Genomic DNA, 13,279 nt, shown 5'->3' on the forward strand with positions numbered 1-13,279 from the left:
TCAATAGTTTAGTCAGCCATGTAAAGGGATTGAGCCCCTTGCTGGATGGCACATATCACTATAATTGAGACATATGTTACCATCCTAATCTTAGTGATGCGAGGTAATGTGCCATATGTTGTTATGTGTCTCGGGGAAATGACTATTATAGGTGATGATATTTCCATCAGTGCAATGTTTTATGTAGGATTTGGCGTGAGTACTGTGGAAATGAAGAAGTAATTGCCTAATCTGAAGCTGTTGATTACACGTTGCATCTGTGATCAAGTTTTCTGATCATATTTTCATCTCATTTCTGCCCTGCTGGGCGGTGGATCTTGATGACTGATTATGATTGCACCTTTTTTCGTAAGTTACGTGTCCATGTCGAACTCGGTGGCTCATTTGTGAGAAGGTTTGAAAGAAGCGATGGTAAGAAAATCTCGTATATGTCTGTATGGAAGGCGGCAAGGGGGGTTGGTCTTGGCTTTCCTTTCCTATGAGAGGTGACGCTATATACTAGACATGAGGTTATTTTCTAGATCTTATGTTTTGCATTCAGTGGTAGCTGTTGTCCTATTTAGTCGTCAAGTCGCTAGAAGTATCTAACACTGGGTATCTGGCTTTTTGAGATTTACCTCCATTACTTTGTTTACATACGGCTAGCTCTTCTGTTCCCCATCAAAATCAACCTCTCCTATCGTGCAGTAATAGTAAACATGGTCAAGTACACAGCCGTTCCAGATCATCCGTCAAGGCAAACCCAGTACTACGAGGCACGGGTCACCCCTGTCAGAACCCATCTGAGACCACAACTTGGGCCGGACAGATCAAACAGCCGCGTACCACTACCTCGATAAAGTAACAGACCAGATTCAGAAGCCATATGGCAGACATGACGAGCAAACGACAATGTGAAGTGGGTCGGGAAACAAGCGACTAGACATCGTCCGGTCGACGCCCTACCATCCAGCACCTTCCGCAACCCATTCACCTCCAGTAGCAGGGGCCTGGCTCTCAATGTTACTAGCACCATTGTTCCACTCGGCGTTTCCAGTGCCAGAGTCCCAGCCACCGTCTGCAGAAGTGTCCATCGCATAGTCATTCTGTTTGCCAAAGTCATTTTCCTGCTGGCTGCAGCCCTCGCCTTCCGCCTGAGCACTGGGGCAGCGTTTCACGGTGTGGCCCACTGATATACCATTAGCTTAGAACAGAAACAAGGAAGACAGAATTCGACGCACTTTCACCACAGTTGTTGCACTTGACCTTAGACCAGTCCTTTTTCTGGGGACAATCGCGGCTGAAATGACCGACTATATGACGAATTAGTTTGTAAAGTGGTTGGCTTTCACCATATTGGATCTCACCCGCGTCACAGTTGCGGCAGGTAACGGTAGAAACATCGCGTGGTTTGTCACAGTCTCTGGCGATATGATCCTCAGATCTATTTTCTTTTAGACTTGTCCAGGAACAATCGGCTTGGTGGCTTTGACTTACCCGCAGTTACGGCAGGTTCTGGGGGCACTGGCCTGAGGACAGTCCTTAGCAAAGTGGCCCACTGCTGATATCAGTATATAACCTCTAGCTCGGGATCATGGGCAAACTGACTTTCATTGCACTTGTTGCATTCGACGCCCTCGGCAGAGCGGGGATTAGGGCACTCCGAGGCTTTGTGGTCGGACTCTCTGCGCCCATTTAGTATATAATACTAGAAGGAAAAGAAGAAGCGCATACCCGCAGTTGCGGCAAGCAAATCTATCGCGGCGTTTTTCAGTGCAGTCGCGAGCACGGTGTCCAGGCTCGCTACAATTGACACACTTCACCTCGACACGCTCATACTCTGCACGTTCCTGCTTGCAGCCGCGCGCAGTATGGCCCATCTCTTCATGGATGGTCAGTTTGATCTTTGATGGGACGGAGTTGACTTACCACCACAATTTCCGCACTTGGGGATCTGGCGATCGTAAGGGAAACCAGCATCTGCGAGACGTTCGAGGTTCTCCTCAGGAGTAGCTGGCCAGCGCATGCGGAGGTTCGCACGTTGGGGTTTCTCACTGTAGTAGAATCCAACCACGTACTGGCAGTTCAGCTTTCCCTGGAGGTTGATAAGACTGATGCTATCGCCCACTGGTTTCTCCTACACTGTGAATCAGTGGAGCCTCGACTAGGCAAGAAGCAAAAGAAAACGAACCATTGCGATGAGGTAGATTTTGAAGTTGTCCTCGCGCATTTTCTTCTCGATATCCACAAAGGTAGCCTGCGGGGCAGCCTTCGAGTAGACCTTGATACCCTATATCGTGTTAGTGATCAGGAACTGGGAACAGAAAATGCAATATACCTCGCGGAATTCTTCGAGATCCCTGGCATCGCTAGCCTTGGTCAGGGCAGCCCAAGCTTCCTCGGGGCACTTGTCGGGGATATTGTTCAAGTCGAACTTGCGGTTGTCTTTGCAATCCATGGTTTTGTGGCCTATTGACAAAGAGTTAGCTCATGCAACGTCAACGTATAATCTGACTCCATACCCTCCATCTTGCAATTCTTGCACACATCGGGAGGTCTCTCGGGACATTCGGCAGCGGGGTGGCCTTCCTGGCTGCAAATACGGCAGGGGCCCTTGAAGACGCGCGGGTTGGTGCATTCGGCTTTGCTGTGGCTGTTTATCGTTAGTATAGGAAGTCAGAGATAACCTGAGTTGACCTACCCTTCTTCACCGCAGTTGAAGCAAGCGCCCATGCCCTTGCGCGGCTCGGTGCATTCAGCTTTGCTATGGCTGTGTATCGTTAAGTAAAGGAAGTCAGGGATAACTCGAGTCAACCTACCCTTCTTCACCGCAGTTGAAGCAAGCACCCATGCCCTTGCGAGGCTCGGTGCAGTTGCGTGCAAAATGGCCATCACTACCACAGCTGAAAGTCTATTAGCTTGCAATCTATAAGAAAGACGACAGTTTACCTACTTGCGGCATCTGTTGTCATCATTGGCAACAGGGGCGGCAGTATCACCACCACCAAAGTTATTGTTGAAACCGTTATCGCCAAAGCCTTTTCCATCACGAGCGCTATCGTTGGCACCGCTAGGGTTGACATTCTCGTCGGGAAAACCCGCTGTCTTCGGATTAGTTAACTTGTCATCAGACTTGGGTAAGGTCACCTACTGGCGCCACCGTCGCCCCACGCATCATCGGGGGACCAGCCAGACATATTGATCGATTTTAGAGAGGCCTGATTTGAAGATATCAATACTAGAAAAACACGAGAGCTACCAGAGACAGGAACGTCAGCTCGCCTCGTTATATGAAGCTTTGGAGGGAAAAGAAGATAATATCTTTGATGAAAGACTCACTTAGGAAAGGAAAGAAGGAAAGAAGAGAAGTTCCAACCACTGAACTCAGTACTGTTCAAGGTATGGGTAGAAGAGAGAGGAAAAGAGAGGATGATGAAGAACAGGGGGAGAAAAGAAGAGGAAGAGAGAGAGAAAGTGAGAGTAGAGAGTGAGAAATGGTAGAGAGAGAGAGAGTGGGCTGCAGAAACAAACAACAAACCGCAATTCACTGCCAGTCAGGAGAATTTTCACCTTGACAACCCATTTGTTTCGCGCAACACTGGCCTTAACTCTGTCTGAGACCTTTGAAAAAATCAAGACAAAGCTATTGTGTTGACTTGGTAGTGCGTGTTTCTTACGACTTTATGATTCTGTTATCTTGTATGGACTTGCTCTTATACCATGTCAATCCCTACGCAGTTGACGTGCCTATACTTAGATTTCCTGTGTATAAAACTGAGTTAACTTTGATTGATGAGATCTCCTATGCTACATCAATTCGTCTTGAAGACATCCTAGAAAACAATGAAACAATGAAACAAGAAACACAGGAAACACAATCCTTTCCGAGTTCAACTGTAGTCCTCTCATTCTTTCAATCTCCCATCTCTCATTCTCCTATAGACCACTTGAAAACCATCCCATCCACGATAAAACAAAAACACAAGCAAAGTCCATCCCTTCTGAGATCCAGTAGCAAAGCCCACCAACCTTCAAGCGACAGTATCGAAGCCCGACTAGACTAAAGTAGACTAGTATCAGCGACACGAACTCGCACGAGTTTCAGACGCCTTACCTGAGCCCATCAATGTTCCTTCTTCACCTGAGTTTCCTGGGATGCCTGGTCCAAGATGGCGGTAGTGAGCTTGCGCATCTTTCTGATTTCCGCAGCGAGCATCCTCGACTGTTCGATCTGCGCATCAATCATGGCCCACATGGCGGGGAGCGCGATCTCGGGATCAGCAGCGGCCTGCGATTGAGATGTCTTCTTCTTCTTGTTCTTTGGCTTCTGGGCGTGGGACGAAGAAGGGGCCTGGGTGGCCTGGCTGCCGCCATTGGTGACACCGGCCCGGGGATAAGCTGCCAGCTCCCTTATGATCTTGCGCCTCATGTCAGGGTTGGGCATGGTGTTGGTCATGGCTTGGGTGTTGATTATGCTTCCTCCGATGGCGAAGCTGATGGTAGCGGCTTCAAAGGAGAAGGTGTGGCTGTTGTGCATTGCGGAGATGGTGGGAGTGGTGAGAGTGGTGGAAGTGGAGGAAGGAGGGGAAAGCTCCTAGACAATCAATCAATATATACACTACTGTCTGGCAGTGATCGAGGGTTTCTAATTTCACTCACGCTGTCACTTTCTGAGGACTCGTCATCAGTCTGGCCCCACCAAACACTCGAGTCACTGGATTCAGAGGCAGTGTCCCTGTCGACATCGGACTCAGCCAAGTCAATCACTTCAACGGAAGAAGCATCCTCAGCGACACGTGCTGTCTGGGTGGCGAGGTCATCCTCAACGGACGGGATTGGCTCTGAGGTACCCCTAGATCTTGGGCCTTGTTCAACAGAAGAAGCAGGCTCCTGACTCTCGGTGCCAGGGCTTCCCACGAGACCGGAACCCTCCACAGCTTCGCCAGTGGCAGCACGTTCAGGACTATCATCCTTCGCAGACTTGACCCTCTTGGCAGTGTGGCCATCAGGGGAGGAAGAAGCACGTCTCTTTCCTTCCTGACCAGGGGTAGAGCCGGCGTCAGTGACGCTCTGGCGAGACGAGCCGGACTCTTTTTCTGTACCATTGTTAGCTTTCTGCTCTTTTTTTGGATGAACATTCGTTCTCAGACGATACTTCATCTTCGGCTGCAGGGTCGACGGTACACTTACCCTCATTAGCAAGGCCATGCTGGGAGTCAGCTTCTGGCTCAGTAGCAGCAGCTCCACTGCTAGCTGCGGCATCAGCAGCACCAACGGTGGCATCATCAGCTCCAGCGGTAGCCCCACCAGCGCCAGCACCAGAAGTGGCACTACCGGCACCGGCACCGGCGTCTCTGGCTCCAGCAGTACCTGCAGTAGTAGCAGCAGCAGGCGCAGAAGACTTATCCGCCGCAGTCTGACCAGCAGCAGCACCACTCTGCAAAGAAACAACCAATAACACACATCAGCCAACGCACATCCCACACCAAAAAAAGAAAGGGAGAAATACCTTAGTCGCAAGAGAGCCCCGAAGACCCCGATTCGAATCCTAGATTTCTATCAGCAGGGCCCAAGTCCAACAAAGACACTCCAAAAACATCAACACACCGAATAAATCCTCGCGAGAGCATGATGGGTGCGACGATGAAAAAAAGCCTATTTCTAGTCAGCACCAGTACGTACCTCTCGAGTCGTTGGGGACCCAGCAGAGAGGACGAAGACCACAACAGGGGAACAAAATTGGTCGATACATACCTGCTGAATATTATTCCAGGTCATACGCGGGTTCTCAGCACGAAGCCTTCTCACTCTGGCGATTTCCTCGTCCGTCCAGCAATCCGAGCGAGGCATCTTTGATCTATCTCAACGCGGGAAGACTTGGTTTGATGAATAAGGGAAAGGGGAGATGGCTTTTTGATGACTGGGACAGTACTAGGATGGAAACGGATGATGGGAAGGAAGGTAGGCAGGAATGAAAGGAAAAGATCGTGGGAAACGGCTGGGGGAAAACTCTTCACGGCGAGTCAGCGAGTCAAAGAGTCACACGCTCGTTGTCGTGGGATTCGTCGTGGTGACTGCTGTATCGAGATTTGGGGCTTTTCATGGTGTCGTTTCTATGTCGTGTCGCGTCACGTCGTTGCGTTGCGCCTAGACGGGCAGGAAGCGGGTCTACTTTGTGGTGGTGATAGGACTCGGGATGTGATCTTTGGATATACTGAGTATGGACTTTAGAGAGCACAGTGCTGGCTACCGAGTTATTAGGTAGTATTCTCGGGTGAGGGAAGGCACCGGCAATGCAATGGTATGATATAGAAGAGGATATTGAGGGTTGGAAGATACTTGTATGTGAAAAGCTGCACATTGTTTCTTTGATGTGTCCAGCTACAAAAATATCAAACATAGTATCTAGACTTAGTTGCTCATAGAAGTTGGCATAGAAAGAATGGGATTCAAGATGTTAGTGCAGGTCTTGTAGTTATCTGTAAACAAAAAGCTGAGCATTGCTTGTTTGATTGCTTCAGACACAAAGATATCAAAGAATGCGGCATCTAGACTTTCCTGTATAAGTTGGCAGTCAAATAATCAAATTCACATGTACAATACATCATATCCCATAAAGACTGGCTGATACTCTAAAGTCATGCAAGACACCCAATCCGCACCCCACAAAATCTTTTTGCAGGCCGATTGAGCTAGAACAAGAGGGAAAAGAGGGAAAGGCAACCCTGTCATGAGACAATCTCTGATAATCCCACGCCCAAAGCACACCTACTTGAAGAGCCTGCCCAGCAGACCCCCCGCAAGGTTGTTCACGATCGATCCTCCCAACGCCCTGTTCGCAAAGGTGGACGCCTGGCTGAATTTGTCGCACCGCGAGAAGGCGAGCGTGTTGGTGATGGTCAGGGCAAGTGCGATGGCTATATGTGTATCAGTATTGTAGAACCATCAAGAAACGAATTCCCGGAGGCATCGAGACACTCACCAACAAGGCTCAGCCAAATCACATTCTGCAGCTTGATGATGGCCAGAATGGCCAGACCGACCCACAGTGCCGGGGCTACGTATAGGCTCAGCCAGAAGAAACGCTTGTCGGTGGCTGCGATGGTGCGCGCGTTCGGATCGGAGGACTCAAAGACCCAGTGCGAGTCACCGCTGGACATGTTGACTTCGTTCCACCAGCGAAGACCCACGAGACGACGGCCGGCGATGTTCTTGAGGTAGTAGAAGTCGGCGGAGAGAAGCAGCAGGGTGATGATGAACACGAGGATGCTGCGACGATTGTTAGTACGGAAGCTACCCTGTGGTCTTTCCTATCTGAAAGGAGCCAGGATTTCTTCTAAAGAGGGACCCACAAGTTTTTGATGAAGAGTACCCCAAAGAGATACATCAGAAGGGCGCCGATGCGAAAGCCCAAGAAACAAAGGAGGGTGATCGGATGGGCGCTCAGACGCCAATTCAGGTCTCCCTGCTGCGCTTGAAGAGGTTGTTGTTCCATGCTCGCGGTATTTTCGGACGGATTGGATCACGGCAAAGGTAGATGACAGACGATGGCACCAGAGCAGTCAAGCCCGGTTCTCTTTTCTCAACAGGAGACAGATGTGAAAGCTAGGACGTATGCGACCACAACGGGGATGGTGGATGAACGTGATGATGCTGCGTGTCTCCATGCCATATCCGGGCGGTGAGAGACAGCAGAACGAGCCGTCAGGGTTTGACGCTAACCTGTTTGGTATTATGTCTGCATTATGAATAGTGCCGAGTGATGAACGACTTATCAGTAAAGAAATACAGTTATTTGAAAATGCTGTCATGTCATGACTGGGATGAAATGTATCAACTATGTGTGTATAGTATCTAGATACTTAATTAGCTAGAAGGAATGGAGACGAACCGACTAGAGACTAGAGACTAGAAGTAGATATAACGCCCAGACCAGCTGCCAACCAAGTACCCGGAGAAGCCTATATGCACATCTCCCCGTTACCTTTATCATTCGCATCTCTCCCCTCTTCCTCCCACAACATCCCATCATCCTTACTTTCAATCCCAAAAAAGGCCAGAGAAACTTCTAGTACTCCTCAATCATCCTACCCACCTCCACAATGGCCACCAGAAACACCCTCCGTCGCGCCCTCCTCTACAGTACGTATCTCCAACCCACCCGTCATTTCCCCGCATTTCCCACTCCAAATCATACTCCCACCACGATGGATGCCATACACACGACATGTACACACAATGACATCTAATCAAACCGATAGTCCCCGGCTCCTCCCAGCGCTTCATCGACAAATCGCGCACCCTCACCGCAGACTGCGTCGCCTACGATCTCGAAGACAGCGTCACTCCGCACATGAAGCCCGAAGCCCGCTCCCTGGTGCGGAGAGCCCTCGATCAGCCCGCGCCGGCGGGAATCCGCGAACGCGCCGTGCGCATCAATTCTGTCGATAGTGGGTTGGCGTTGGGGGATTTGACTGAAGTGGTATTTTCCCTTTTCTCTCCCTTATATCCAATATAAAAAATAAACTAGAAAAGAAGAAGATGGAAATAACAAGCAAAGCTCCAATCACCCAACCTCACCACGCTCGTCGTTCCAAAAGTCAACTCCCCCTCAGACCTCACCTTCGTCACGGACGTCATCACACACACTCTCTCCCAACAACAACATCTTCAAGGAGGAGCATCCCGCCCCCCAATCTCCATCCTCGCGCTCGTCGAATCCGCCAAATCACTCACCAACCTGACCCAAATCTGCGCCTCCTCACCCCTCCTGCAAGGCCTCATCTTCGCAGCCGAAGACTTCGCCCTCGACCTAAGCCTAACGCGCACGCCATCCCTGACCGAATTCCTCTTCGCGCGGTCCGCGATCGTAACAGCCGCGCGCGCAGCGGACCTCCCCTCGACGATCGATCTCGTCTGCACGACGTATAAATCGGATAAGCCGGGTCAGGCGCCAGCCGTTTTGCAAGAGGAGTGTCGAGACGGAAAGAGGCTCGGCTTTAACGGGAAACAGTGCATTCATCCGACGCAGGTGGAGACCGCGCAGGCGGTGTTTGGGCCGGATTTGGCGGAGGTGACGTGGGCGATGAGGGTTGTTGTTGCGGATGAGAAGGCTGCTGAGGCGGGACGGGGCGCGTGGACGCTGGATGGGAAGATGATTGATGTGCCTGTTGCTGGGAAGGCGAGGGCGATTGTGTCTAAGGCGGAGGCGTGTGGGTTTGATGTTGCGGGCTTGAGGAGGGAGTGGGCGGGTCAGGAGCCGGAGTAGATATCTTTTTTCTTATCTATTTATTGATGTTTTGGTTTGGGGGTTTGTGAGCGACGTGTTGGGTTAGGTTCATCTGCTTACTGCGAAGTTTGATGGGGAAATGTTTCAGAGGTAAAGTTGGTAGGAAGTATATAGTCATGTGTATGACCTAGTGTTATCATTGATACGAGGTATACGGCAGATCCATACGGCAGTATCAACAGGTACATTCATCAGGCTGAAACAACAAAGCAGATAACACGCTAGAAAGACCAAATGCGCTGCAGCAGATCAGCAAGCAAAGAATCTATCTATGGCTCTGGTTCTGTGCGTGGAGCCTGACAGTGTATACCGTACAGGCGGGAGACACGGAGAGGAGAAGAGAAAGAGGGAGAGTAAAGAGAAGGGAAAAAAACTCCGTTGAATCATTCGTGTGTCGGCTCGAGATCCTCCCGCTTCAACAGTTGGATCTTGCCCATCATTAGGACAGGAGGATTCCCGTCTCCATCCGTCGTCCGCTCTCCGTCCTCTGCCATGCTCTGGGCCAGGCTCTTGTCGTAACTCGTTGCGTTGATGCCTAAAATGCCGCCCACGTACCCCCCTCGTTCCCCCGGCACGCTGAACTCGCGGAATACGTATTTCCACTCGTTTAGCCACGCCTTGACTGCTTTTCCGATTTTGTCTTTGCCGTTCTTGGAATGGTGGCCTGTTCCGGTGATGGCGTACACGACGCGCCGGCCTTCGCGTGCGTGCTTCAGCAGGATCTTCTCCAGATATTCGATGGCCTCTTCGGGATGCAGCCCGTGCAGGTCCACGTAGAGTTCCTCGGTGGAGTCCTCCAGACCGGCCGTGAGGAGGTGTTTGTTGCGCTCTTCGTACAGCTGCCGGGCCGCCTCCCGGTGACACCGACGCATGGCTTCGTTCTCTGCTTGTCCTCGGAGCGACAGGGCTTTTGCGGCCCGTGCATCATTCCGATTCCACGCTTGCGCCGCGCTGTGGGAATTTGTCAATTTGGCAGTCATGAGGGGAGCGAGGGGGTGGCTTACCTCTGCAGAAACTTGTTCCTCACCGTGCCATGCCGAATCGCTTCGGTTCGATACTTGATATACTGTTGGTTGGTCCGCACCCCGGTCTCCAGCCACGGGATGTTCTGCGGCGGCGGAATCGCCAGCGCAGCTGCGCTGTTCTCACGCCCTTTCGACCCCTCCTTGCTGCCTTTGGAGGCTTTCCCCTTGCTGGATGCAGGCGACGGGGACATGCGCACAACGTCGGCCAACGAGGCCGGAATGTTCTCCTTAGAATGGTGGTCCCGATGGGCTCCCCGTTTCCCGTTCTTCTTCCCGGTGTTCTTGGCGCTCACCGCAGCAAGGGTCGGAAATGCATCGGGGTCGTCCACCGACGGGGCCGACGGGTTGAGCTCCCGATGTTGGTGCCGGCTCCCCGGCCGAGAGTGAGGGCGCGACAGATGCGTCATACTTCCGTTCCGCTTCCCAGTGGCGTACTGCGCCATCTGAGGAACCCCTTTCATCCCGGGGTACGCGGTCAAGTGAGCCGGGTACTTGCCGCCAAACTGGGCCGCCCACAGATCACCGGCGGGCTGCAATGGTGGGAACGCCTCGGAAGCGTTTTCGGCCTGGAAGGGGGAGCTGCTGGACGAGCCCGGGTGGCTCCCGTCGGTCATGCTCAGGTTCGCGACGAGGGCGGAGGGGTCATGCGAAAAGGGACACCCGTCCCCGGCGAGGCAGTTGCCCATGACCCAATATCTACTCCGTCCCTGTGGTCAGCCATGTTCCCCCAGAGGACACCCGGAGACACTTACTTGCAGAGATGATTCGTCAGATCGTGACTAAAACGGCAATCTGCCCGGAGACATTGGCCCGTCGATAACCAGTATTTGCAGACTACCGGGCTACGATTCTGGCTCGGTGATGGCACGATCCTCGGCGGTTCCATCATCATTGATTTTCCGACCACCACGCGGGTATCCTCCATCTGCTGAGACAGGGTATCTGCGTCGGTCGGCTGGGAGAGGGCCGCAATGGTCGCGCCCAGGTCGTAACTGTTGGCTTCCAGAGCCGTCTCAATCTCGTCATTGGACCGTTTATCGCCAAGTACGGTGCGGAGGATATCATGCGGGCTCATATCGGGCACGAACTCGGGGGCCGTCGCGCTGAGCGCTCCCAGCGAGGAGGTTGTGCTGTTGGCATCATCGGCGACCAGCCAGTCCACGTTGCTATCGCTACCAAAGTCTCCATAGAACTCGGACACCTGGCTCTGATCGGAGAACTCGTAGGCATTCAAATTGGGCGAGTGTGGGATGGGTTGGGCCAGGGCGAGTCGCGGGGACGGGCGCGGTGAGGTGAAGGGGGAGACGGTGGAGGAGAGCGGGGGCCGCGAGAAGCCCCCTCGCGAGCTTTGGAGGAACGAGGCACTGCCGGGGCTGGTGCCCAGATTCGAGTGAGGGGACAGGGGCGTGGATGATCGGGCCATCTGCCAGGGGGCGGGCGAGGAGCGACGAATGATGGTCGGACGGGGCGGCGGAGGAGAGGAGTCTGGCACTGTGCGACTTCGATGTCGCCAAAGGACGTCCAACACGGCATTTTCTAGCGACGCGCCCGACAACGTGGTCTTTTCCCGTAGAAAGTCTTCAATTTTCTCCGCCTGTTCCTCCTCATCGAGGGAACCATCCTGGAGGATGCGCAGGCATTCCTCGAGTAGAGTATCCTCTATCATGGTGGACTAAAAGGTGTACGCGATGGGAGGTGACAACGGGGGAGCAGAGTGGATGATGGGATTGGGAGGTGAGGGGTAAAACCGGGGAGACTAGATTAGCCGGGACAGCTAGCTAGCGATAAGATCGGAAATAACACCGCAAACCAACCACGCGATTCACAGCGATTCCATTGCTTTGTCTTTGTTGAATTCTTTGTGGAGGGGATTAAGAAAAGCCGAGGATAATTGAGAGATTAAAAAGAGGATCGATGGATGGGCAGATGATAATGCGATAGGGGAGCAACAAAGGACCAGTGACGATCACATCGCATCCCCAGGAATGATCGATAAGGGGGGACAGTCAAGCGGGGAGAAGAGACCAAAAAGGAAAAAAAGAATTCGCAAACTATAAGCCAAATGAACAAAAGAAGGAAAGGAAGAGAAGGGGTAGTAGAAGAAGAGAAAGACGCGAGGTCAAGAGATGGAGGTGAAAGAAGGGGAAGAAGAAAGAAAGACAGAAAGAAGATCAAAGGGGAGGATGGTCGTTAGCCTGGGGAATCAGGTGCCAACTTAGTACTATAGATGTGGTACCTTAGGTTTCACTCTGGATTTCTTCTTCATCTGTCTATTATTCTTACTATTCTTCTGATTGTTATTGTTATTATTATTCTTCTTCTTCTTCTTCTATATTATTTTCTTTGTTATTATTGATCTATTTCCACATCCATCCACTACGAGATGTGGGGGAATGTCAAGTGCATCCATGGTCAACAAGGTTATTATAATTCTAGACTGATCTGGTCGATCTGCCGTCTGACCATTGGTCTTGAATATCCTGTCCCTGTCTACGATCACAATGGCATACTGGTGATATGCTTGATCAAATACTCTACTATCCAACTAATGATATATGTATGTCTGATCTTGTGCTTGGTGTTTGTTCAGGCAGACCATGAGGCACACCATGAGGCACACCATGAGGCAATGATACTTACCCATACGGTATGGTGTAATCAATGCCCCTATAAGTACAGTACATGGTAGACAATCTTCAGGAGGAGAATAGGGCGGTATTAAATGTCATGTAATCTAGATACAAACCGGTAATCCCGACGCCTTACTCAATCCATCATCGTCAATCCTTCTGTCTATTATTGAACTGTTATCGGCTTACTCCATCCGCCTAATCACGTCAAGAACACCTTGCAAGTACTCTTGAGAGACTTCTTCAGTTCTCACCGACAGTACTCCTTACTTGACTTGACATCCAGGATAATAGTTTAAACCGGACTTAGTCCCCTGCAGAACTGCATCATTTTACCATCGGAAGTCTCTATTGCT

General features: G+C 51.4%; 4 protein-coding genes across 4 annotated transcripts; 1 reads left to right on the top strand and 3 right to left on the bottom strand.

The window, feature by feature from the left end:
* Nucleotides 1-4,102: 4,102 nt before the first annotated feature.
* P168DRAFT_279431 (uncharacterized protein) lies at nt 4,103-5,829 on the bottom strand (the record flags this gene model as incomplete). Its single annotated transcript, XM_024835780.1, has 5 exons — nt 4,103-4,573; nt 4,639-5,075; nt 5,170-5,416; nt 5,489-5,527; nt 5,662-5,829. 5 exons carry the CDS (start codon nt 5,827-5,829, stop codon nt 4,103-4,105), a joined length of 1,362 nt encoding a protein of 453 aa, XP_024696053.1.
* A 613-nt stretch (nt 5,830-6,442) lies between these two features.
* On the bottom strand, nt 6,443-7,605 carry P168DRAFT_324869 (DUF846 domain-containing protein). Its single transcript, XM_024840910.1, has 3 exons — nt 7,332-7,605; nt 6,962-7,248; nt 6,443-6,896 (listed from the first exon to the last, which is right to left on the bottom strand). The coding sequence occupies exons 1-3, from the start codon at nt 7,472-7,474 to the stop codon at nt 6,748-6,750; spliced, it is 579 nt and encodes a 192-aa protein (XP_024696054.1). The 5' UTR covers nt 7,475-7,605; the 3' UTR covers nt 6,443-6,747.
* Nucleotides 7,606-7,994: 389 nt separating this feature from the next.
* P168DRAFT_287941 (HpcH/HpaI aldolase/citrate lyase family protein) lies at nt 7,995-9,481 on the top strand. Its single transcript, XM_024836681.1, has 3 exons — nt 7,995-8,121; nt 8,241-8,461; nt 8,540-9,481. Exons 1-3 carry the CDS (start codon nt 8,082-8,084, stop codon nt 9,245-9,247), a joined length of 969 nt encoding a protein of 322 aa, XP_024696055.1. The 5' UTR covers nt 7,995-8,081; the 3' UTR covers nt 9,248-9,481.
* Nucleotides 9,482-9,651: 170 nt separating this feature from the next.
* On the bottom strand, nt 9,652-11,959 carry P168DRAFT_295281 (CCCH zinc finger and SMR domain protein; the record flags this gene model as incomplete). The annotated part of the gene is made up of 3 exons (XM_024838027.1): nt 9,652-10,219; nt 10,273-10,989; nt 11,046-11,959. The coding sequence occupies 3 exons, from the start codon at nt 11,957-11,959 to the stop codon at nt 9,652-9,654; spliced, it is 2,199 nt and encodes a 732-aa protein (XP_024696056.1).
* Nucleotides 11,960-13,279: the final 1,320 nt, after the last annotated feature.

The sequence above is a fragment of the Aspergillus campestris genome (genome assembly GCF_002847485.1).
Source record: "Aspergillus campestris IBT 28561 chromosome Unknown P168scaffold_2, whole genome shotgun sequence".
Taxonomy (NCBI): domain Eukaryota; kingdom Fungi; phylum Ascomycota; class Eurotiomycetes; order Eurotiales; family Aspergillaceae; genus Aspergillus; species Aspergillus campestris.

Bases quoted from the DNA above. Each gene is read 5' to 3' on its own strand.
- P168DRAFT_324869 (XM_024840910.1), bottom strand. From the start codon at position 7,474: ATGGAACAACAACCTCTTCAAGCGCAGCAGGGAGACCTGAATTGGCGT. The intron at 7,249-7,331 runs GTGGGTCCCTCT...CAATCGTCGCAG, and splicing joins GTACTCTTCATCAAAAACTT to CATCCTCGTGTTCATCATCA. The intron at 6,897-6,961 runs GTGAGTGTCTCG...ATACACATATAG, and splicing joins GATTTGGCTGAGCCTTGTTG to CCATCGCACTTGCCCTGACC.
- P168DRAFT_287941 (XM_024836681.1), top strand. From the start codon at position 8,082: ATGGCCACCAGAAACACCCTCCGTCGCGCCCTCCTCTACA. The intron at 8,122-8,240 runs GTACGTATCTCC...TCAAACCGATAG, and splicing joins CCGTCGCGCCCTCCTCTACA to TCCCCGGCTCCTCCCAGCGC. The intron at 8,462-8,539 runs GTATTTTCCCTT...TAACAAGCAAAG, and splicing joins TGGGGGATTTGACTGAAGTG to CTCCAATCACCCAACCTCAC.